The 25179-nt window shown below is 39.3% G+C and overlaps 5 protein-coding genes and 1 pseudogene across 5 annotated transcripts in view; 1 reads left to right on the forward strand and 5 right to left on the reverse strand.

Annotated features, from left to right (window-relative positions):
- The window catches only part of LOC144651806 (serine/threonine-protein kinase PDIK1L-like), a 37465-nt gene extending 14784 nt beyond the window's left edge, over positions 1–22681 (reverse strand). Inside the window, exon 1 of the mRNA XM_078511818.1 lies at positions 21687–22681. Coding sequence (XP_078367944.1) covers positions 21722–22636 — 915 coding nt within the window. The 5' untranslated portion in view covers positions 22637–22681 and the 3' untranslated portion in view covers positions 21687–21721. The remainder of the gene's footprint in view (positions 1–21686) is intronic.
- On the reverse strand, positions 8–1539 carry LOC144649906 (uncharacterized). The gene is made up of 2 exons (XM_078509503.1): positions 1426–1539; positions 8–1074 (listed from the first exon to the last, which is right to left on the reverse strand). Exons 1-2 carry the CDS (start codon positions 1537–1539, stop codon positions 37–39), a joined length of 1152 nt encoding a protein of 383 aa, XP_078365629.1. The 3' UTR covers positions 8–36.
- LOC144651807 (uncharacterized) lies at positions 15077–16603 on the forward strand (annotated as a pseudogene).
- Positions 17403–18857, reverse strand: LOC144652712 (serine/threonine-protein kinase 35-like). Its single transcript, XM_078512761.1, has one exon. It carries the CDS (start codon positions 18601–18603, stop codon positions 17620–17622), a length of 984 nt encoding a protein of 327 aa, XP_078368887.1. The 5' UTR covers positions 18604–18857; the 3' UTR covers positions 17403–17619.
- LOC144651976 (serine/threonine-protein kinase 35-like) lies at positions 20329–21667 on the reverse strand. The gene has a single exon (XM_078512060.1). The coding sequence runs from the start codon at positions 21365–21367 to the stop codon at positions 20753–20755; it is 615 nt and encodes a 204-aa protein (XP_078368186.1). The 5' UTR covers positions 21368–21667; the 3' UTR covers positions 20329–20752.
- A 1038-nt stretch (positions 22682–23719) lies between the features above and the next one.
- On the reverse strand, positions 23720–24948 carry LOC144652713 (serine/threonine-protein kinase pdik1l-A-like). The gene has a single exon (XM_078512762.1). It carries the CDS (start codon positions 24825–24827, stop codon positions 23868–23870), a length of 960 nt encoding a protein of 319 aa, XP_078368888.1. The 5' UTR covers positions 24828–24948; the 3' UTR covers positions 23720–23867.
- Between the last annotated feature and the right edge of the window lie 231 nt (positions 24949–25179).

The following is a 25179-nucleotide window of genomic DNA, read 5'->3' on the forward strand; positions in this document are numbered from 1 at the left end:
TACTAATAAAGAAATCAAAAATGTGAATTAACAGTCTTATTCCTGCCTTTGTTGGTCATCACCTTGACAACTTCTACTAATTTCCTTGCGTAAAGCCTTTGCTTTGGTTTTAGTTGCCTTGATCTCGTAATGCTGAATGATATCCTTGGCAAAAGAGAATGAACGTACATGTACATACAGACTTATAATGCCACGCAAGACATCCTTACAAACATGACTGTCCGGTTCAAGTTCTGCATCTGATACCATCAAATTGTAATAAGCAAGGATGTCACTATCACTGGTTGCTTTGTTAGTGATGCCAGAAAGATCTAATCTTTGCAAGTCAGGCTTTGATGTGAACTGCCTAAAATGAATTTCTGCTTTTAAAAAAATTTGCTGTGCAGGCTGAGTGATTGACCAAAGTCCCCCACGGTTCAAGGCTGACACACGTTTTTGGCTAGAGTCAGTTATGCTCTCCAGTTTCCCAGCTTTCAGTATTGCCATAGCTTGTTGGCTCTCCACTGAGTTAGTTCGTCCATGTTTTTTGTGTAAGTTGTGCAGAACATAACCTCCAAGATATTGCATCCCAGCTTTTTCCTTATCTGACAACACAGTTTTTATATGATGACTGCTTTCGGTAGAGTGTTTTTGTTGCTTAGAGTATGCCAGCAAACAGTCAGCAACTTTGGTTGCCAGTAGTGTTGCTGCATTTCTAGAAATTCCACTGAAGAATTGGGTAAACTTTGCAGCAACTGTTGCATAATATTTGCCATAAAACTTTTCTGCATCTCCATTTCTTGCATATCCTTCATAGATTGCTTTGATAGCAGAGAATTCATTGCTGTCTTCTTGTAGCTGTTGGTATGAGTAATTGCTAAGCTCAGTCCTTAAATTTCCTGCAAAAACTTTCCTTTCCTTAACATTGCGGACAGCACGGTCAACTATTTCTGCCAGAACATTTGGGCTTAACTGTTGCACCTGCTCCAATTCTGCCTGTTGATTGTTGTGTTTTGCAGCCCTGTGTCTCTCATAACCTCCTCTTGTTTTGTACTTCTTTCCGCAGTCATTACAAACAATTTCTTGACGCTGAGCCTACAAAGATATCACAAACATTACCATTGTAACATAAATAAACTACATGTATATACTTAAGAGTTTGAAAATAAAAATTCGGTGGCCACACAAAGTTTATCACTTGAAATAATTTCGACAAATCGCTACATTCCGAAGCTTTGAGCTCTTTAGAAGCTTTACATAAGTCTTCCTTGTTTCGCAGGAGCGCTAAAGAAAGTCGCATTAGAAGAAACAGCAATATATAAGCATAGTTTTTACGCGAGCGTTTGTTGAATTTCGTTTGTTTACACTCGTCGAGTAGCCTATCGTGGCAAATTTAAGCTCAGTAGTGCGAAATTACAACTCGAAATTGCAACTTTCTCAACTTACATTTCTAACTGCGACGGAAAATTGTTCCTCTACTTCTTCATCGTCTTCCAAAATACCCAAGATCGCTTCAAAATCTTCTCCCCATACAAACAAACCGTCTCCACCGTCCGCCATCTTGAATGAACTTGTGCACGGTCAGAGTCACGTGACGGGTCTGTTCAACATCGCCGACCGCGCTATTGTTTAACCCTTTGATGTTTACCGGGTTTCACAACCAGTCTCCTCTACTAACTATGCCTCTACTAACTATGTTGTGGCAAAGGCTCCGATTGTCGAGGCAAAAGCTGCGATTGATGTGCATGGCAAAGGCTGCGATTGTTGGGCAAAGGCTGCGATTTTTGGGGCAAAAGCTGCGATTGTTGGGATAAGTGTCGTTGTTAAAGAATCAGACAAATGCTCATGACTCGTCAAAAATCTTTTAAGCACTTAGTCGATCACTTGAGGCGTACTGCAAAGCCTTTAGAACGACTCTTTACAGAGCGTTGGACCTGTCTCTTTTAACTTGAGAACGCAATTCGGATACGACGACCAACCGTTTCCATTGGAAGCCCAAGGCCAAACTTTCCTACACAAAGGCACCGTAAAATGCTTTCCCATCAATCACGATGAAATCCCGCTCAAGGATTGCGAAATACAGCGTACCAAGGGAAAATACGTCGGCCCTTTCTGTGTAATTGGTTAATGAAAAATTCTGGAGCAACCCAGTGTATGGGGCCAGTTCCTGAGCTCATGTAGTCCGTGTTAGTAACTTGCCAGCCATAAACCGTCGTCTTCTTGGGCTTGGGTTAGTTTGAGTGCGGTGTACTCGCGAGCGAGGCCAAAATCAGCCAATTTCACTCCTCCGTGGCGGCAAGAAGCACATTATCCGCCTTCAAATCGCGGTGAACCACTCAGTTCAGTTATACCGACAGATTTAGTTTCCACCCTGATAAATAATGCTTTTTCCTAGCAGTCGAGAACGTGTGGACCGTTTCGCGAAATTGAGGCCAAAATAATGGAAATTTAGGCATGTTAGGTCATGAAATTAACGCTTTGCATAATTAACGGTGTAGACTTTCTCAAGGTCCTTCGACGCGCGATTTAGGCATGTCACGTTAATTTCCTATAGTAAGGTAAATAAGATGCGTCTCAAATATGACATGAATAAGAGCCTTGAATACATGCACTAGTGGAATTTTGTACGGCCAGTTTGCATTTAATAATTGTAAAGTTTTCAGTTGAGCACATTTAAAAAACTCAGCACGCTTCCAAAACTCAATAATTAAATAAAACTAATGTAATATTTCTTGTAACATTAATGAACAATTAGACGCAAACAAGTCCATGACTCATTAATTTGTAGGAGCAATTCCAAGTCTTAAAGAACCCTGTTCTTGACGCATCCTGTTTTTGATCCACTTTGTTTTTGTCGTCAGGCGGGATTTCATACCATGTCCCCACAATTATTTCAGATCTTATTGACCTAAACCATTTGCCATAATTATAACTTCCTTTAATCAGGTTACAAAGTGAATATGCCTGTAGCCACGAGCGTTCAATTTTTTCGTGTTTGCGTTGTAATTAGTTTTAATTCTCGTCAGTATTTTGTTCGGTTTTTTTGGTTTCTTTGTTAAGCGTAGCTCATTATTGCCCCCGCAGGGTTTTGGCCCAGAGGCCAAAACCCGAGGAGGCATCATTGAAGTCCCCGCGTGTATATATATAAGGGATTAAAAAATAGAAGATATATGAAGAAATATACAAGAAATGTATGGTAGTATGCGAGGCGATCCCGATTTGAAGAAACTAGGCGCGCACGGTGGTCTCGGTTAATTTTGCGGCAAGCACGCAAGGTGTTTTGGGTGTTTTCGCCGCCATACTGCGAGCAACAAGTTGAAGATTTGCGACTCAAACGTCTCATAGCCTGCGTTGCAGACGAATTAAACCCCGAGGTTTTGTGAGACGTCCGGCTGCAACGCAGGCTAACGTCTCAAAGTTAGATAAGTTCGCTGAATTGAAAGACTCTTTTGTAAACCGCGATCGGTCAAACACAAATCACAACAGACCGGAAGACTTAGTCACAATCAAAACAGACTACCCAGCTACAACTCACAACTGAGATTTGCCATTTCTCGACGAAACACACTCCAGAGATTATTGCGCCCGCAGGGTTTTGGCCCAGAGGCCAAAACCCGAGGAGGCATCATTGAAGTCCTCGCGTGTATATATATAAGGGATTAAAAAAATAGAAAATATATGAAGAAATATACAAGAAATATATGGTAGTATGCGAGGCGATCCCGATTTGAATAAGCTAGGCGCGCACGGTGGTCTCGGTTAATTTTGCGGCAAGCACGCAAGGTGTTCTGGGTGTTTTCGCCGCCATACTGCGAGCAACAAGCTGAAGATTTGCGACTCAAACGTCTCATAGCTAGACTACGAGCAGTCCCTATTTTTTCGCAGAGTCCATCGAGCTTGAAGCGAATTTTTTTGAAGAGTTCGTCGAGCTTATTTTTTCGCTATAAGCTCGACGAACTCTTCGAAAAAAAAAATTCGCTTCAAGCTCGACGGACTCTGCGAAAAAATAGGGACTGCTCGTAGTCTATCTCATAGCCTGCGTTGCAGACGAATTAAACCCCGAGGTTTTGTGAGACGTCCGGCTGCAACGCAGGCTAACGTCTCAAAGTTAGATAAGTTCGCTGAATTGAAAGACTCGTCTGTAAACCGCGATCGGTCAAACACAAATCACAACAGACCGAAAGACTTAGTCACAATCAAAACAAACTACCCAGCTACAACTCACAACTGAGATTTGCCATTTCTCGACGAAACACGCTCCAGAGATTATAGTCAATTGTAAAAAATATTTTACAAAAGGGATTGAATACTGAGACTCGCGAGACGTTTTTGTCAAAAGAGATGAGAATGAATGAATGAATGAAATACTTTATTAAAGTGTCTGAAGTATTTACATTATTATATATCTAAGCTATTTAAAGTTAAAATATTTACACTTAAATTCTAAGAAGAAGAAAAACTGAAGAATCGTACTACATAGATTAATAAATAAATAAATAAATAAATAAATAAATTACAATAGAATATAAAATTTTATTATAAAAGTAGGTGAAAGATAAAAATTGCAGTTAAGAGTTAAAAATTAAAAATTTAAAAATGTATATCGGCTAGCTGCATATGTCACATTTACACTCAGTTTGTATAAGACGGGTGAGGTCTTTTCTCCCAATACTGTTTTTAAAACTCGTGACATTATGTTTTTCTCTATCACTGTGGTCTAGTTTGCTCCATAGATAAGGCCCGAAATATCGTAAAGAATGTTTTCCATAATGTACTGTGCGAAAACTGTGAGAAAATTTTGCCGCATCTTTGACAAGTCAGTTGTCGAGACGAAGACTGTGGTTTCCGCTTCCATGCCAAGAAAATTTAATGAAAACAGTTAGCTCCAGTTGTTCGATAGTTGTTACAATCATTTGTTTTCTTAGAAACGAATACGAGGACTTGACTATTTCCAACGAGAAAAAGTTACCACTCAAATCGATACCGCTAGTCACTAATCTCATTGTTTCCTTTTTTTAACTTTTCACTATAAATAAGCATTAATTGTAAGATGTCTCACGGCTATAAAAGCACTAGAGTAAACATCCAAGAAATATATGTTATTAACCAGCCGGGAGGTCCGTATTGGGAAAAACTGTGCCCGAGGTCTTGGATACCGCCCGAGGCCGCAGGCCGAGGGCGGTTCCAAGACCGAGGGCACAGTTTTTTCCAATACGGACCGACCTAGGCTGGTGAATAACATTTTTATTTTTTTCCTACTTCGTTTGTTTTAAAAAGAGACCTAGAAAGATTGTGTCACAAAATCTTGGTTTGTATACGCGCGCCATTTCAATGTTGAGTCGATCGACGGGTTAGCAAGAGTGTAAAATGCGGTTTGTTTTTTAGTTCGATAAAATTTATAATAAATAGTCGCTTCGCTTAAATGAACCGTATTCACAGAAAGGTTTAGCATATTAAATGTACACTGAAGAGATGCAATTAAAAAAATTGAAGTAGTAAATATATCATAAATGTAAAATCGTGCCAAAGCATTGACAAAACTAAATCCGAACAAACGTCGATTCCGGCTTCTCAATGAATGTTTTGAAAAAGAAATCTGTTCGCAGGACATTAAGTTCGAGAATTTCTCTGACTAAAGAATATTATCTGACTGAAAGACAGTTTCGGTATAGCTATACACACTTGTATTTAACGAATTAATAAACTCTGCGTTGATTCCCAGCATAATTTCTCTGTGATAAACAGTGCGAAGTGAAAATGAATGAAAGGCGTAGTTTGGACGTACGGCACAATATTGCGAGAATTATTTTGGCTGTTTTTAATTAACGGATCTCATTTTCTTGAATGATGGCAACCAGTGTTTTGTTTTGGCAAAAAAAGTGGCCGATAAAAAGACAGTTTGTACTCAAAATTGAAGTTTAAAACCGGCACAACTTATCGTAATGGCGTGCAAATGATTCCGAAATGCACAAACAACCACAAACTCGACAAACTATGAAACTAGAACTTGATTTTGTCGATAAAGAAATTAATACTCGCCTTTAGAAGAACTTCGAGGCCTTTAATTCCACTTCTATTCTGTCTTTTCACATTAACAACAGTTGGTGAGCGACTATTTCGATTTTGCAGAGCAAATCTTTCATGTGTTCGTTTGTACAACGCTGCAAAATGATTTCGCGCGGAAAGTACACTCGACGATTCATCTCACAACGGATACCGCCCGCTGTGAGCGGGCCGGATTGGAGAATACCGCCCGCTCCCGGAACCAATCAGATCGCAGGATTTGTAGAATACCGCCCGCTCACGAACAAAGAAAAAAATAAAATTTCACATATTCACGCCAAAGACGGACGGTTAATAAAAAGTTTCCATGCAGCCGCAAAAAAAAAGACTACATTTGCAAAATCAAATTCAAAGCAGGACTAGCCAAAAGCGGGGGCAATGTTAGTGAGAACTACTCCTAGTATTTAATTGTAAAAAAGATTTTGCAAATGGGATTGAGTACTGAGACGCGCGAGACGTTTTCGTCACAAGAGGTGAGAAAATTTTGCCGCATCTTTGACAAGTCAGTCTCGATCAGTTGTCGAGACGAAGCCTGTGGTTTCCGCTTCCATGCCAAGAAAATTTAATGAAAACAGTTAGCTCCAGTTGTTCGATAGTTGTTACAATCATTTTTTTCTTAGAAACGAATACGAGGACTTGACTATTTCCACGGCCGAGAAAAAGTTACTACTCAAATCGATACCGCTAGACACTAATCGCATTGTTTCCTTTTGTTAACTTTTCACTAATAAGCATTAAGAGGCTCCGACTGAGAATATGAAGAATCGTTGGACAGGCTGGGAAAATCGAAAATCTTGAAACTTTGCCTGAATAACACCTTTGGGGAACTATGTTCGAAAATATTATTCTCATCTTCTAGGACTTTGTGGTTTTCGAGAAATTAAGAAAAAACGAAAATAACGGTTTTTAGCTCATTAAATATGCAAAAATATGCGTAAAAATGGCAAAGTTCTCGATATTCCTATAAGAGCAATTTTCAATGCCTTGAATCGAAATAAACTTAGAATAATAGCTTGACCTTTCTTCTTTCAGGCAACAGAAACTTTCAATTTTTTCCGGCCATTTTGAGGTTTCCTTCGCGTTTTAAAATATTGCTTTATCAAGCACTTCGGGAAAGGGCAAAAATTGAGAAACTTTGGAGGCCAAAAAAGCACCTTGATATGTCCGATATCGAGTCAAAATAAACACTGTGCAAAAGCTCGATGTTTCTTCTATTCCAATATCAAATAAAAAATCTGGGCACTCAAGATTCACATAAATAAGAAACAAAAGTTTACGACCTACTCGTGTCTAATTTGCATAAAGCTAATTTTTGAATTCGTCCTCCGCTAAGTGATCTGGTCCGCTAAATTTACATTTGGGAGCTATGATTTGCACATAGAAAGCAATTTTAAACTTTATTTGATTTTTTTGACGTCTTATGACGATACACTGGTTATATAGACGCGAAGAAAGAAGAAAAAACAGTAAAATCATCGACTGAGCTCCCCATTCCGTGACCTGCGTCACGTTATGAATTTTCTTGTCAATAATTGAATTAAAAAGATCGGAGGAAAGATTTGTTTGTTAGGGCTCTTACATTTCAAATTTAAGGTTAAAGATTAAGATAATAATATCATTCACTTACCTGAAATTGGGAATGATTTGTATTTTTTATTTACTTGCGTAACTTACGACAAAAATATAAATCGTGTAGTTCTAATTAATTTGGAAGTTTACTTTTTTGTGAACATAAACATACATAATTATTAAAACTATGATGAACATTTATCGCTGTTAGCTTCCGTTCAGTTGTCATAAATGGAAATAAAATAGCAAATGTTTCTCATCTTGTTTTAAAACAACAATATAAAAGGTTTCGATCGTGCAAAATCCATTCATTCATTCAGATGTACATCACAAAATTAAATTAAAGAGACCGAACATGTACACAGCGACAAGCACGAAATTATTCAACTGAAATTTAAAAATAGAATGACCCTTTACAGTTGTGCTCGTTTGTGGGGCTTGGAGTCCAAGCCCAGAAATCCAGAATTTGTCCAGTTTGTAAATTACCATGCAAACGCACACTTCAAATTTTGTTACATCTTGTATGACAGATACTGAAAGCATCGATAGCGAAGGACAATTGTTAATTGCTCGTGCAGGTAAGGTAAAATATATTTTTTTCTTTGAACCACATTTGTGTGTAGGTAACTGAATTAATAGAAGCTTAACTATCCAATACCCTGGGATTTTTGTAGCGCAAGAATGCCAAGAACATACCGTAAAATCCTTCTTTTACACGGGAGGATCGCGGAACAGCAAGCAATCCTGCTCTGTTTTACAAGAGACGGGTATGCTTGTTTCAGTTAGATCACATAAGCATTAACTTTCTGTTACTTAATTTTGTTTTAAGCCCACAGTAACAACTTCCAAGTAAAACTTTGGTGAATAGTAGCCTACATGATTACTATAGTATTTCCTAGACTTTTAAGTTAAAACACTTTTCTTTAATATTGTAAAAATCGCTTTTGGTTTTAAGTTATAAAATGATAGTTGACCTTACCCTACTAGCCTTCAGAACAAGCGGTGTTGCTCAAGGGATAGAAAACGTATGTGAATGCGCGAGCAGGCGAGTGCAAACACAAGAGCGCGCACGCGATTGTTAACTGCTACAGTTGTTTATCCGCTTGATCCTTCGCGCTGCGCTAAACCACTCGTTCTGTAGACTTACACTTTAGCGAAGGCACTAAGTGACAGACGTTGGTTTTCAGCCAGTGTTGCCAGATATTCGTTCTGGCAATTATATACCAAAAGTTGGAAGCTAAGCAGAGGCAGCGGAGCGTTTTGGAACTTGGAGGGAACTAGACTGTCCCAAAAATACTCGGCAGGTTTTCATATTTGGAGCGACTTTTATCTGTTCCAGTAATTGTTCTTGTTTTCTCAGCAATTTCTAGACCGAGGATTTCCGAAGATTCCCGTTTGTTGTTCGTAGGCCATACGAACGTTTCAAATTTTTTTTTTTGAACTTTTCCGTAGATAAACGAAGTTTCCCGAAGACTTCCAATGACTTACTCACGAGACAGAATATCTTGGCAAACTTATTTTATGCTGCGCTCACGATATTTTCGGCACTAAAACGTGGGGGAGGGGGGGGGGGGGTCGAACAAGCCCCACCCCCAAATTCGTTTGGAGGGTCTACCACCCCCTGCCTCCCTGCCTCGCCGTAACAGGATTGCAGAGCAGGGGTGTTTGGTGTCTTTTTCACGATACCCCCAGGGTGAAATTCTAAAAGAAAACTTGTGGCCCGCAATTTCCCTTAGTATAGGCCTTCTTCTTAGTAGGTCTTCTTCTGAAGGCTAGTCGAAACACATGCGTCCTCTACCCCTTTAGCAACACTGTTTGTTCGGAGGCTAACACATTGAACATACGTTTTATTTTTGACGTAAGTTACGCGATTAAATAAAATATATAAATCATTCCCAATTTCAGGTTGGTGAATGATATTATGATTAGTCAATAGTTTTTAGCATTTTACCCGTTTCTTAGTTTATATATGGTAGGTTTATATTAATTTAAGTGTCCCCAATTAGCAGAGGGTGTTTCCCCTTGCACTTTTTCGACATGTTAATAAAGTCTTTGATTGATTGATTGATTGATTGATAGTAGGAATGGATATAGTCAAATGGCATTTTATAAAAGAAAACAAAAGCGATGTTTACAATATCGAGGAAAAGTGTTAAAAGTTAATACCGAGGTGTTTCTGTATTTCGGGTAAACTGTCATGTTTTCTTGGCATTCTAGCGGCTTCAAAAATCCGAAGGCATGGGATAGTTTAACTTGTATCAATTCAGTTATAAGGCCTGGTTCACATTAGCGACATAACGGCATAACGGCAAGGTCACGCAAATGTAAAAAACACCTCAAGTTGATGTTTTATGTCACCAGTGTAAACAACCGCCTAACATAACGACATAGTTGGAACATAATGACATAAGCATAACGACATAAGGAAAGACCGTTATGTCCATGTCGTTATGTCGCTAGTGTGAACCTTATAAAATAATGTGGTTCAAAGAAAAAACAAATATTAAATTTACCTTACCTTCACCGGAAAGTTGATACTTCCGTGATCTAGCTGGAACAAGCATATCCGTCTCTTGTAAAACAGAGCAGGGTTGCTTGCTATTCCGCGATCCTCCCGAGTGAAAGAAGGCTTATGACCCGCAATTTCCATTGGTTTAGAACATCTTGCTTCTCCAGTCCGCAAGCGAAGGAGCGTGTTCTTGTATTTATGACAAACTGTCATATGTTCTTGGCATTCTTGCGCTACAAAAATCCCAGAGTGTTGAATAGTTAAGCTTGCATTAATTCATGGTTCAAAGAAAAAAAAATATATTTTACCTTACCTGCATGGGCAACTAACAATTGTCCTTCGCTATCGATGCTTTCAGTATCTGTCAGACAAGATGTAACAAAATTTGAAGTGTGCGTTTGCATGGTAATTTACAAACTGGACAAATTCTGGATTTCTGGGCTTGGACTCCAAGCCCCACCAACAAGAGAGGCACAACTGTAAAGGGTCATTCTATTTTTAAATTTCAGCCGAATAATTTCGTGCTTTGTGTTAAATGTCCTGGCGCCGAGTTCTGTCGCTGTGTACGTGTTCGGTCTCTTTAACGGGAATTATAAATTAATTTAATTTTGTGATGTGCCTCTGAATGAATGAATAGTTTTTGCACGATCGAAACCTTTAGTTGTTTTAAAACAAGATGAGAAACTTTTGGTATTTTATTTCCATTATAAATGACAACTGAACGGAAACTAACAGCGATATATGTTCATAATATTTATGTACGTTTATGTTCATATCTAAAGTCAACTTCCAAATTAATAATACTACGCAAGTTATAGCTTGGACGTAAGTTACCCGCCAGAGTAAATAAAAGATACAAATCATTCCCAATTTCAGGTAAGTGAATGATATTATTATTTCACTCTTTAATCTTAAATTTGAAATGCAAGAGTCCTAACAAACAAATCAAATTCAATTGTTGACAAGAAAATTCATAACGTGACGCAAGTCACGCAATGAGCTCAGTCGATGATTTTACTGTTTTTTCTTCTTTCTTCGCGTCCATATAACCTGTTGATAGGCATAAGTCGTCAATAAAATCAAATAAAGATTAAACTTGCTTTCTTTGTGCAAATCATAGCTCCCAAATGTAAATTTAGCGGACCAGATCACTTAGCGGAGGACGAATTCAAAAATTAGCTTTATGCAAATTAGACACGAGTAGGTCGTAAACTTTCGTTTCTTATTTGTGTGAATCTTGAGTACCCAGATTTTTTATTTGATATTGTAATAGAAGAAACATCGAGCTTTTGCACAGTGTTTATTTTGACTCGATATCGGACATATCAAGGTGCCTTTTTTGGCCTCCAAAGTTTCTCAATTTTTGCCCTTTCCCGAAGTGCTTGATAAAGCAATATTTTAAAAGGCGAAGGAAACCTCAAAATGGCTGGAAAAAATTGAAAGTTTCTGTTGCCTGAAAGAAGAAAGGTCAAGCTATTATTCTAAGTTTATTTCGATTCAAGGCATTGAAAATTGCTCTTATAGGAATATCGAGAACTTTGCCATTTTTACGCATATTTTTGCATATTCAATGAGCTAAAAACCGTTATTTTCGTTTTTTCTTAATTTCTCGAAAACCACAAAGTCCTAGAAGATGAGAATAATATTTTCGAACATAGTTCCCCAAAGGTGTTATTCAGGCAAAGTTTCAAGATTTTCGATTTTCCCAGCCTGTCCAACGATTCTTCATATTCTCAGTCGGAGCCTCTTAATTGTAAGATGTCTCACGGCTATAAAAGCACTAGAGTAAACATCCAAGAAAATTTCACATATTCACGCCAAAGACGGACGGTTAATAAAAAATTTCCATGCAGCCGCAAAAAAAAGACGACATTTGCAAAATCAAATTCAAAGCAGGACTAGCCAAATGCGGGGGCAATGTTAGTGAGAACTACTCCTAGTTACAGAAGAAAAATACAGAGGAAATACACGGGGAAATACAGTGCATACAGTCAGAAGCTAGAAAAAAATCTCGACTTGGTTGAAGTGAGCGCGCAAGCTAGTCTCGGGTAATGATGACGTAACAATAGGGTTTGCCTGCAAATAGTATCGGGTAATGATGACGTAGCAATAGCGCTTGCCCGCATGGTGTTCTCGGGTAATAATGACGTAACAATAGTACTTGCCCGCTATGGGTTTTGGGTAATGGTGACGTTCAAGCAGCTTCCCGGATTACGCGTCTTCACAACTCCACAACTCTCACCTCGCACATGTAGTGAATCATATTTTGGCGAGATGTATACCGGGCTAATTTTTCCAAAATTTTCAAGCCGGATGAAAGATTTTAAGTTTATATCCGATATGCCAAAAAGATTATTTTAAAAACTTGAAACGCACGTAAGTTACCGACAAAAACGTATTCTTTCAACTTAACTTTTTAGTCCGCTAAAGCCTAGTTTTCACTAGCGACGCAAACACAAGCGTAAGGATAACGGCTATAATTTCACCGTGAATACGGCTTCGACGCAAACAAAAGCACAAACACAATTGAATTTTGATGCTTATGCTTGAACTTGTGTCAAGCACAAGGGTCATTTTTTTTTCCTGTTCGCGTGCTTGCGTTTGCGCTTGAGTTTGTGCTTGCGTCGCTGGTGAAAACCAGGCTTAGGTGTTCTAAAGCTAATTATATAATTAGAATGTTTCAACCGAAGAGCCTACATGACATCGGCAGACACAACGTTAATCGGTCGGGAATAAACACAACCTCGTCCCAGGGCGCTTAGGTTGGAATAAACACCTAAAGCGATACTTGATGAAAACGTTTGATCTTTTAGTCAGGGCTTTGTATTCGGTCGCTACACTTCTAGTAGAAATTCGAGGCTTTGTGCTAAGATTAAATTGCGTGAACATTTCCCCAAAGAGGTGACCGGAAAAAACAAACCAAGCACTGCTTGGCCCGGTCATCTGAGAACGTGTTTGTGGGCAGTTTGTGGGCGGTGTTTGTTTGCGGCGAAACGATAGATTTTTCTAAACGCTATTTTCTCGAATTATATTTTTCGCATGGTAGCTAAAACTCCAAGGGATTTTGTTCAATTGACTTCAAATCATCAGAGGAATTACTTCAATATGTCAGCAACAAAAACATGTCACAGATTGTTTTATTTATAAAAACGTTTGCGTTGAGAGGCTTTTTTGTACGATCAATCCATGTTTTTTTAGCCCTTCTTCGAAAATGCTCTGTAACTTTTTACTGTAATCGAATACGACAAAACGCCGACACGTTTTTTTAGCACTTTGGGAGCGGAAACTCTCGAACAAATCAAACTAGCGAATTTTAAAGCTTTCAATAGGCGATTCCGACTTTCGTCTTTAGACCTCTAAAAAAAATCAACAATTGATTATATCACAAAATGGATGAAATATTTAGATAGCCAGTTCTGTGAGCTTTAATTTAATATAGGGTTTTATGTGTATCTACAATTCAACCCGGACGCGCTACAGTGTTTTAAAGTGAGACATCCCTGAAGGCAGCCGAGTTTCATTTTTTTGAGCTTGTGCAAGAGAAGTTTAACGTGGCAGTCTTTTTTGAGCTTTTTGGTGCTTTCTTCCAGTCTGTAAATATTTTACCCTTAGGCCACCTGACTAGTAAGGATATTTGTTTGGATTTTGTTGCTATCGAAATAGATTACAAAGCTTGCTATTGTAGACATGTGTAGAGCAAGTTGGTTACGATTGCTGAATTGAACAGACTCAGTTTACATAGAGAAAACATTGAGAATAGTGAAACTAAGCAGAAAGTCAGAAACCGTGAGCTACTGCGCAGTACGAGTGTTTTGTTTTCTTTATGTAAACTTGGTTTTTCGACTGAGTCTTTCAGTCGCTCTTGTGTGTGATTTGTGTCTGACAAATCGCAGATTTGTACTGAGTCTTTCAACTGATCCAGCAATCGTAACCAACTTGCACTACAGCAGCAAGCTTTGTGATCTATTATGTGACTGCCACATCAAAATTATACAGTTTAGTATTTTAAAATTGAAAGCGAAATAAATATTTTACAATAACATTGAGCTATCTTTAACTTCTCACTGCCCATCAATGCCTCACCCAGTACCCAGATGCGATAGCCACTAACACTAAACCGCACGCTACAGTTTCGTGCACATTTACAACCCTCAAAAATAAACACAAACAAGTTTCCATTTTATACAAATCAGATAAGATTCAAAGACCGGGGGCACTTTTAGTGTCAACTACACCTAGTTATGTATTTCTCTGCAAGTTAGTTTCTCGGCGTAGTATTATGTAATCGTTTATTGTTTGTTTTCGTAACTTCATTAGCGCTATTGTTTGTTTTCAAATCAGTATAAAATCTCGTATGCTGATTGGTTGTAAATAAGTTTTCGTTTATCCGGAGTTGCCGTACAGATCTTGTAAGTAATCTTTTTCCCTTGTATTTTCTCGATTCTTGTTCAATTTTTGTATTCCGTTTTATAGTTAAGTTTCAAGTTCTAGTTTATTTATTCTACGTTTTCTTTGTTTTACATGATGTATCCAAGTTAATCGCAAAGTTTTACGCAAAGGGTAACTAACCGTACAAGGAGTAATAATAATAATAATAATAATAATAATAATAATAATAATAATAATAATAATAATAATAATAATAATAATAATAATAATGTTCTTTATCCAGAGAGCTCACATCAGCAATGCCAATGGTACAATGCCAATCATTCTGCCTACTTTTCATAGAACTGCTTCGCTTAGGTAAAACTGAAATCACCCTATCTTTTAACAATAAACGAATTCAATATCTTCTATTCCCTCGTTGGACACGTCAATAAGATGATCATAATAAACTCACACTTCATGCTCATTGATTATTTTGTCGCATCATTTCCAACTCATGCCCATGAATAATTGTTACACAATATATATGAAACAATTACGATATAATAATTGTCTGTTTTTATCATACATTCCACAGAGATATGGCGACTTGTGATGATGATTTCTTATGCATTTTGCAAGATGACAGCCAAGAAGGAGAGCAAGAAATGACAGATATTGGTCATTCTTCAGCCGAAGCTACAACATCAAAGTCTATCAGTTTTGACATGTGGAATGGCTGTACCCTAGGAAACTTTAGGGCCAAACTGGGTCAAAATAGGACATTCAAACCTGTTTGTATTTATTTGCTTAAAGAAGTTACAGAGTTTCTGAGTAGCTTCAATATTCAGTACCTGGTTTGTGGTGGCACAGCTCTGTCAGTGTACAGGGAAGGTGGAAAAATGATATGTCATGATGGGGATGTTGATATTGCCATATTTGAGTCTGACTTTTCAAGTGTTATGTGGAATCTTTCTGCCTTAACTTCCAAGCAAGATGGTTACATAAGCCTGTCAGACAAATGCCCTGTGAATGGAACAAGTTGGTTTAATGTAGATGGAAGCGAAATCTTGTACAACGGATGTGGTGGTAAATTAAACGACTTAAATTCTGTGCTACTAGAAAACTCTGGGATGACTTTGGAATAAGAACTGATTTGAGGTTTGATCCAACCCTGGCTCATGTAGATGTGTTTACCTTTGGACAGCATCCTGATGATCATTCTTGCTTTTGCTACAACTGGAATATTCCTGGAAGGTACGATTTCCGGTGGAAGCGATTCCCAAAGTCATGTGTATTACCGCTCAAGACTTACAAATTTGAAGGCATTTCTGTTAAAGGGCCAAATTGTTTGAAGACTTTCCTAGAAGTAGAGTATGGATATCTGGGGCGCGATGCAATGTTTGACTTCGCCTCTCAACTTTATGTAAAAATTCCCGAACCAGTTTTTGAAAACCTACCAAAAAAGATGAAAAAAGCACTAGCCAATGATAGTGAAATGAATGAAGCGTGAATAAGATACATTCTGCCCCATAACTTAGCGGTACAATCAGTGTTGTGTAGAGTTTTACGACTTAGCGAGATTAAGTTGCATTATGATGTAGAAACAGCTGTTCACACCTGACTGGACCTGTCCGCTGTGAGTTATGTGAAGGATTCATGCGAAGCGGTCTGACCTGGCGCCAACATTTTTAGCCGACCCGGCTAAAACGTACCAGTCAAGGTGCTCAAGTCGAAAAACCGGACCGGATTGGGACTGGACAGTAGGAGTTTCAGGCATTTAAGCAAAGAACATTTTTTTAATGAAACTTACCCCGTGGTTTACTTTGTAGACGACACCAAAAGCGCCATTTTCAAGTGGCCGTAGGACTCTAAATTCAGTAACAGTTGCGTGTCGTAGCTTCAACAGAAAGAGTGATTTCTCGAAAGTTCCAATTTTTAGATGCTCAGTCATAATTTATCGTCTTGGGGGGTAGGGGTAAGGAGGTTTTCGTATAAGGCATATTTGTGATATTCAGTGACGGGAATGACTAATGTATGTAAGCTCATTTGAGAAAAAAAAAACGAGATTATAAAACAGGCGAACTTGCGATTTCCTTGCAAGGGTCCCCTCACCTTACGAATGTTTATTGTTTGATGTCCATTTTAAGTATTTCGTCTTCTAGGAAACGGTTCAATAATTGACCTTTACGGTAAAATCTGTCGTTGCCATGATATAAAGCTAACACGACTCGATATGCAATAATGAAAATCAAATTCCAGCATTTTTTAAATTTGATCTCTAAATATCTGAAAATTTTTTCAGTCATTTAAACTCGATCTTGTAAATATTATGCAGCAAAGGGTTTTGTTGATTGATCTCGAGGACGTTATACTGAAAATACAGTTCAGTAAATGTATCGAAACAAGTTGCCAACTGGTACGCTTTGTCTGTCAAATGTGCATGCCAAAATACATGCATATTTGCAAATGCATGATGTCAAATACAGTCATAAGAGGCGTTTGCTTGTAAAAAAAGTCAATGGCCTATTTGCGTCGTACAGTACCCGCTCTCGTTTCAGTTCCATAAAGAAAAGCAAGGGAAGATTTGAAATAAGTGCTAATTAAAGGGACCGATTTTCAGGTTCATCTATGTTAATGAAAAGGCCACTTCAATCAGCCTCGACGGATTCAGCGCGCGACAATCTAGTTTTGTTGCGAAACGAGGTCACCAGTGAATGAAAGTGAATATTAAACTGAAATAAATATTTCCGGTAACAAAACCGGGAACGGAAACGAAGGAGACAAAACGAAAGTCAGTAGCAACCAGTTAAACCCAGATCTAGGCTGACTCTTCTTCAAACAGGCTGTTTATTCAGACTGGTTATTTATTGGAACTGGTTACTCAGTTCTTTTAAACAATAATACAGTAAACTGGAGAAGTGCATCTGAAATCATAATAACAGGTCACGACATGCAATCTCTTTTTTTTTAAACTAAACAGGCAAACTTGTGGGTTAATTCTCTTTGATAATCTCTTGAGCACTCACTTTGCAGAGGTTTATTTTTCACTGAAATACAAAGGAGAATAACATTTTATGCCTGTGTCCTGAATGTCTACAGCTGAGACTAAAGTTAAGACTGCTGGCGATTTAACAGCACCAACCAGACGCTTGTTGTGTTGTATTTGCTTCCAGCCTTACACTTTGTCGAGCAGATTGGACTCTTTCATTAATTTCCACAGCGCTTGGCCTCTCGTTTGCGTTGTACAATAAGGCATCAAGAGTGACTCTTCGTTGGGAAGTTGTTGCATTCGTGTAAGGCGAAAATGTAACTTTGCAGACTTTGGCATTTGGGTTTCTTGCCATAGCGTACCCAAGACCAACTTTCCCTTCCCAACCAAGGCTGACAAAGGCACCGTAAAACCGCTTTCCGCCAAACACGATGAAATCCCGCTCAAGGATTGCGAAAAACAGCGTACCAAGGGAAAATACGTCAGCTTTTTCAGTGTAATGGCCAGCGAAAAACTCTGGAGCCACCCAGTGTATGGGGCCAATTCCTGAGCTCATGTAGTATTGCGTGTAACTGGTCAGCCATGAACCGTCGTCTTCTTGAGCGTAGGTTCGTTTGAGTTTGGTGTACTCGCGAGCGAGGCCAAAATCAGCCAATTTCACATCCCCCATTGCGGTCAAAAGCACATTATCCGCCTTTAAATCGCGGTGAACCACTCCGCGTGAGTGGAGATGGGCAAGAGCTTCGGCAATTTGACTCATCCACTTCATATTTGTTTCTGTACTACTCGCTCGATCAAGACGCTCGTTTAAACTTCCGCCCGAGCAGTACTCAGTCAAAAGCAACATGTGTAGGCCTTGTGTATCACGGAACTGATCTGCTGCTATGATAGCGATCACATTCTCGTGGAAGATTCTGTTCAGTGTTGTAGCCTCGCGGACAGCATTACGAAGCTCCGAGCCATTTAAACAAAGAACATCTTTTAATGCGTAGACTGCGGAACTTGCCTCGTCTTTTACTTTGTATACGACACCAAAAGCGCCATTGCCAAGTCGCTGTTGGATTCTTACTGTTTTGTTTCCAACTGAAACTCTTGATGGAAGAGTTACTGCGGCCTGCTGCATTTTATAAGCTATTTTTCTCTTTGTAAAATGTCACCAAAAGCGCGATGGAGCTTCGAAGCGGAGGATGACTTCTCGGAAAAACCGTGTTATTTGCTGATATCTTATTGGACCGCTACATAAAGGGAAAGGAAGGGACGGGATGGAGCATCAAAACTAATCACATTCGAGGGGACTTTCAGCTTACAACTGCGGGTTTCACTGCTTTTAGTTAAGACCATCATTCTGAATGTAGGGTTTACTTTAGACATTAAATAAAAACGTACCGGCCTTGAGAACATATAAATCAACTTTGTATTTCCTCAAAGTGTTCCCAATTCGAAATCCCCAAACCACCCTCTCCCCGACAAGTTTTATTTCTAGGAAACGGCTCCAAATATGGTCCTGACACAGGTGACGTGGAGCGAAACTGAATAATTATGAAAAATAATAACAAAATAATGGCCGTCGCTAAAGACACATAAAGATTCAACAGACTCGATACAATGTTCGATAAACCGATACTCCGATTATATGACAATAATTGATGGGCTACCAAACTCATATTTGATGAGACTTTGCTCAGATTTTTACTGATTAAGTCAAGGCTCATTATGTAATTAACCAGAGATTTTACAAGGGGTCCCGTCATCTTACGAATGCTAATTGTTTGTTGTTCTTTCTTAGTATTTCGTCTTCCAGGAAACGCTTTAATGACCTTTTCACGGTAAAATCCGGTGTTTTGACTATGGAGCTAACATGACTCGAAATACAGTTTTGGACATCGGTTCTTAATATTAAGTAATAATTTTAAAATATGATTTCTGAATGTTTACAGTCTTTTAAACACAAAATATCAGGCAGCAAATGATTTTGCTGAGTTGAGACTATCTGGTGAAAAAACATGAGCACTCGACTGCAACTGTTTACAGTTTCATGTATAGAAACAAGTTGCCAACTTGTACGCTTAGTCTGTCAAATGTGCATGCCAAATACACGGCAAATACATTTTTCCAAATACAGTCAGCACTAAGACTGAGGCGTTTCATATATATCCATTCCCGGAAAACCGGGAATGGATATGATGGAGACGAAACACAAGTAGCAACCAGATCATAACCACGTTTAAGGCTTATGTTTTGACACAGGAACTTCTTGAAAGAGACTGATTATTTAGATTGGATATTTATTCGAAATGAAACTGAATTAAAAAAAAACACATTCCCAGCCGACAAGTGTAAGTGATAGAGTATGAAAATGACACCGAAGAACATCATCCTGTAGTACTCAATATTTCAGTCAACAACGAGGAGATAAATTAAAAAAGTATAAAAAAAAATAAAAAATAAATAAAAAAAGGCTTTAAAAAAACAACAAAAGGCTTTAAAACTTTTTAAATTTTTAAAATGCGAACGTAATATTTCGGTTTAATTCAAAACCATTCTCAAACGATGGACTAATTATACAGGCAAGCGTAACTTATATATATGTCTGAATTTATCAAAACCAGGTCAAAGAAATTTTCACCGTTTAAGCGCAAATCGCTCTCCAAACTCGATGATATAAAAACTAAAAGGAATGTCAGTCTTTTTTTCTCTTCTCCTCTCTCTTCTCTACCCTTCAGCGCTGTATTTATTTTTTTTTCCCCTTTCTTGTGGTATTTTAAGCCAATTCGCGCAGTAACGTACTTGTTCAAGAATACTGACGTCACTTTCCTTTGACCCGGTTTTGATAAATTCAGACATATATATGTTACAAGACAAATTTTACAAATGTCACACGCATAATCCCGTAGTTATGAAACAGAACAAAGCAAGAAATCGTAACCAAGTTTTAGGCAAATAATGTCAGTTCCTTTGTGGATTTAATTCCAGTGTTCAGGCCAATTGCCCAGTTCTTTTAAACACTCTTGAGAAGTGAATGTGAATCATAATATAATAACAGCTCAGAGCAAGTCATCTTTAAACTAAACACTGAGGGGAAGTTTTAGCTAGACAAACAAACAAACAAAAAAAAAATAAAACAAATTTATGGGTTTCTTGATAATCTCTTGATCACTCACTTCGCAGAAGTTCATGTTTCGCTGAAATGCAAAGGAGAATAACATCTAATGTAAAAGTCAACTTTGTAAAGTTAGTGCCTACAGGAACCTAAAGTTAAAACTGCTGGCGATTTAACAGCACCAACCAGACGCTTGTGGTGTTGTATTTGCTTCCAGCCTTACACTTTCTCGAACAGTTTGGACTCTTTCGTAAACTTCCTCAGCGCTTGGCCTGTCTTTTGCGTTGTACGATAAGGCATCAAGAGTGACTCTTCGTTGGGAAGTCGATCCTTGAGTCTCAGGCGAAAACTTAACTTTGGCATTTGGATTGCTGGACATGGCGTACCCCAGACCAACTTTGTCCCAACCAAGGCTAAAAAAGGCACCGTAATACGGCTTTTCTTCGAAAATGACGTAATCCCTTTCCAGAATTGCAAAGAAGATCACTCCAAGTGAAAATACGTCCGCCTTTCCAATGTGGTGTCCGCTGAATACCTCAGGAGCAATCCAGAATGGTGTGCCAGCCAATGTGTTCATGTAGTACTGTTTGTAGAACGTCAACCACTCGTTCACGGGATCTGCGCGCTTGAGTGCGATATATTTTCGTGCCAGACCGAAGTCCACCAACTTTACATCTTCATTGTTTGTAAGCAGCAAATTTTCTGGTTTTAGATCACGGTGAACCATGCCATTCTTGTGGAGGTACCTCAGAGCATCTGCAGTTTGACTCATCCACTTCAGGTTCATCTCGTCGCTGCTTCGTCGTGTTAAGCGCTCGTTTAGACTTCCACCGGCACACAACTCAGTTAAAATCAGAAAGTGTCTTGTGCCAGATATTTCTCTAACCGTGTCAACGCCTAGGATGGTGATAATGTTGTTGTGGTTGACTACTTGGGCGAGATTCTTGGCCTCACTAACAGCATTACTAAGACTACTTTCGTTTTCACGACGAATGTCCTTTAGAGCGAACACTTCCGAGCTAGCTTCGTCTTTGACTTTGTACACGACACCATGCAAACGCGCCTTTTCCGAGTGTCTTCTGAACCGTTAAGCGTCTCTCCCCAACCTGAACTTGTTGGAGCCTTATTGCTTGGCGAATGTTCATGACTTGAGCGCTCCCTCTTGAGCGCTTGGTCGATCATTTGGGTTGTACTGCAAGGTCTCGAGAGCGACTCTTTGCAGAGCGTTGGACCCTTGTGCATAGCTTGAGAATGCAATTCGGATACGGCGATCAACCTCTTCCATTGCAAGCCCAAGGCCAATTTTGCCTACACCAGGAATATCTACAAAGGCACCGTAAATTGCTTTCCCAGCAATCACGATGACATCCCTCTCAAGGATTGCGAAAAACAGCGTACCAAGGGAAAAAATATCGGCTTTTTCTGTGTAATGGCCAGTGAAAAATTCAGGTGCCATCCAGTGTATGGGGCCAATTCCTGAGCTCATGTAGTATTGCTTGTAAGTGGTCAACCATGAACCGTCGTCTTGTTGAGCGTAGGATCGTTGTGTGAGTGCGGTGTATTCGCGAGCAAGACCAAAATCAGCCAACTTTGCATCCTCCGTTGCGGTTAGAAGCACATTATCCGCCTTCAAATCGCGGTGAACCACACCGCGTGAGTGGAGATGGGCAAGAGCTGCGGCTATTTGACTTATCCACTTCAAATTCATTTCTCCACTACTCGGTCGAGCAAGGCGCTCGTTTAAACTTCCGCCCGAGCAGTACTTAGTCAAAAGCAGCATGTGTACGCCTTGTGTATCACGGAACTGATCTGCTCCCATGATGGCGATCACATTCTCGTGGAAGATTTTGTTTAGTGTTGTAGCCTCGCGGATAGCATTACGAAGCGCCGAGGCATTCAAACAAAGAACATCTTTTAATGCGTAGTCTGTGGAACTTTCCTCGTCTTTTACTTTGTAGACGACACCAAAAGCGCCATTGCCAAGTCGCCGTAGGATTCTAACTGTTTTGTTTCCAACTGAAACTCTTGATGGCAGATTTACAGCGGCCTGCTGCATTTTATGAGTTACTTTTCTCCCGTCTCGTCGTAAAAAAAGCAAAACGCGAGCTTTGAAGCGGAGGACAGTTTCTCGGAAAAAGCCTGTTTACCTGCTATTATTATTCAACAAGTTCACACGATGCCCGTATATGGTCAGGAAGTCATTGTTATCCATCAGTCGTACATAAAAGATATCCTGTATTCGTCTTGCCAATTTGTTGAATAATAAAATACTTATCCTTGACTCGCTCTTGTCGCTCAACCGCTATTTAGGGCGAGGAAGGGAGAGTTCAGGAACTGGTCTATGCGTATCCTGCGATATACGTAGCTATAGTTTCCCAAGATTTGTCCGACGTCGTGCAAAGCGCTGCATATAAACGAATAATAAAACAAGTATCTTGCTCAAACTTTTAGAGTATCGTTTGATTTTAGCCAACTCGGCCTTCGCCCTCTCGTCGGCTAAGTATCAGGCGCTATTCCGCGCGATTTTCCTGGATAAGTGTTAAATATCATATCGGACGGCTATAAGGGAAAGGGAGAGACGAGATGGAGCATTAGAACTGATTACTTTCGAGGCGACTTTCAGCTTACAACTTAGGTTTTTACACATAGAGTAAAACTGACCATACAACCTTGAGGATAATTTTCTCAATTAGACGCACCCGGCGTTTATTTCAAAGTTGGCCTGGAAGACCCGGCGTTTCAAATACCGCCTCCTGTCCCACTACCTCGACAGATTCAGCGCGAGAAGTTCTAGTTTTGTGTGAAACGAGGTCACAAGTGAATGAAAGTGACAGTGAATCATAAACTGAAATATTTCCGGTAACAAAACCGGGAATGGATATGAAGGAGACGAGACACAAGAAGCAACCAAATAAACCACGTTTAAAGCTCATGTCTTCAAAGAGTGATTATTTAAGATTGGATATTTATTTGAAATGAAACTGAATTGCTCAGTTCTTTTAAACACTTCTAAGAAGGGCATGTAAATCATAATAACAGCTCAGGACACAGCCATCTTTAAACTGAACGCAGTTAACAGCAAAGGAAAGTTTTAGCTATACAATTGAACAAAAAAGCATCAAAATAAAATCATGGGTTTCTTTGATAATCTCTTGATCACCTACTTCGCAGAGGTTTATGTTTCGCTAAAATACAAAGGAGAATGATATCTACTGTATAATTATATAAGTCAACTTTAGAGTTGGTGCCTACAGCTGAGACCAGAGTTAAAACGTACTGCCTGCGATCTAACAGCACCCGCCAGACGCTTGTTGTGTCGTATCTGTCGTATTTGCTTCGAGCCTTATACTTTTTCGAACAGATTGGACTCTTTTGTAAATTTCCTCAGCGCTTGGCCTCTCGTTTGCGTTGTACAATAAGGCATCAAGAGTGACTCTTCGTTGGGAAGTTGTTCCTTGCGTTTGAAGCGAAAACAAAACTTTGACATTTGGATTCAGTGACATGGCTGCCCCCAGACCAAGTCTCTCTTCATAACCAAGGAGGCTGACAAAGGCACCGTATTTCGGCTTTTCTTCGAAAATGATGTAATCCCTTTCCAAAATTGCAAAGAAGATCACTCCAAGCGAAAACACGTCCGCCTTATCTGTGTAGTGGCTGCTGAAAACCTCGGGGGCTATCCAGAACGGTGTGCCAGCGAATGTGTTCATGTAATACTGTTTGTAGAACGTCAACCCCTCTTTTACTGGATCGGCACCCTTGAGTGCGATAAATTTTCGCGCCAGACCAAAGTCCGCCAACTTTACATCTTCATTTTTTGTAAGCAACACGTTGTCTGGTTTTAGATCACGGTGAACCATACCTTTCTTGTGGAGGTAGCTCAGAGCATCTGCAGTTTGACTCATCCACTTCAGGTTTATCTCGTCGCTGCTTTGTCGTGTTAAGCGATCGTTTAGACTTCCACCGGCACACAACTCAGTTAAAATCAGAAAGTGTGTTTGGCTAGTTTTTTCTTCAAACATGTCAACGCCCAGAATTGTGATTATGTTGTTGTGGTTGACTACTTGGCCGAGATTTCTGGCCTCACATACAGCATTACAAAGACTGCGTTTGTCTTCACAACGAATGTACTTTAGAGCGAAAACTTTAGAGCTGACATTGTCTTTGACTTGGTAAACGATACCGAACGCGCCTTTTCCAAGTGTTTTCTGAACCGTTAAGCGTCTCTCCCCAACCTGAACTTGTTGCATTGTTGTCACTGGTCGAAGCTGAATTTTTTTGGGTTGCGAGTTTTGATAGTAAATGATGGAAGCCGTTGTGCCTGCTCGATCTAAGCGGAAGGAGGTTTTTCTTAGAAAACAAGTCACGTGATCAATATCTTGATTGTCAAGAAAAATCTAGAAGTGATACAGCTTCGTCCCCAGGCCTATTCGCGCTACACGAGTGAGCGGAAGAGGCTTGGATGAATATTTCGATTTGGAGGAATATTTGATTTTACAACTGACATGTATTACTTTAAACTACTTTCAACTTTCTTTCTTCACAGCTGAGTTCGGAGTCCATAGTAGCATCCTGTTCACACTAACTTAGCTAAACGTGAAC

This window comes from Oculina patagonica, chromosome 4 (assembly GCF_052425735.1).
Source record: "Oculina patagonica isolate OP01 chromosome 4, crgOcupat, whole genome shotgun sequence".
Lineage (NCBI taxonomy): Eukaryota > Metazoa > Cnidaria > Anthozoa > Scleractinia > Oculinidae > Oculina > Oculina patagonica.

What these genes read in the sequence shown, in the direction of transcription:
- LOC144649906 (XM_078509503.1), bottom strand. Translation starts at nt 1,539, where the DNA reads ATGGCGGACGGTGGAGACGGTTTGTTTGTATGGGGAGAAGATTTTGAA. An exon ending in TTTCCGTCGCAGTTAGAAAT is followed by an intron (nt 1,075 to 1,425) that starts GTAAGTTGAGAA and finishes ATATCTTTGTAG; the next exon opens with GCTCAGCGTCAAGAAATTGT.
- LOC144652712 (XM_078512761.1), bottom strand. Translation starts at nt 18,603, where the DNA reads ATGCAGCAGGCCGCAGTAACTCTTCCATCAAGAGTTTCAGTTGGAAAC.
- LOC144651976 (XM_078512060.1), bottom strand. Translation starts at nt 21,367, where the DNA reads ATGAACCTGAAGTGGATGAGTCAAACTGCAGATGCTCTGAGGTACCTC.
- LOC144652713 (XM_078512762.1), bottom strand. Translation starts at nt 24,827, where the DNA reads ATGCAACAAGTTCAGGTTGGGGAGAGACGCTTAACGGTTCAGAAAACA.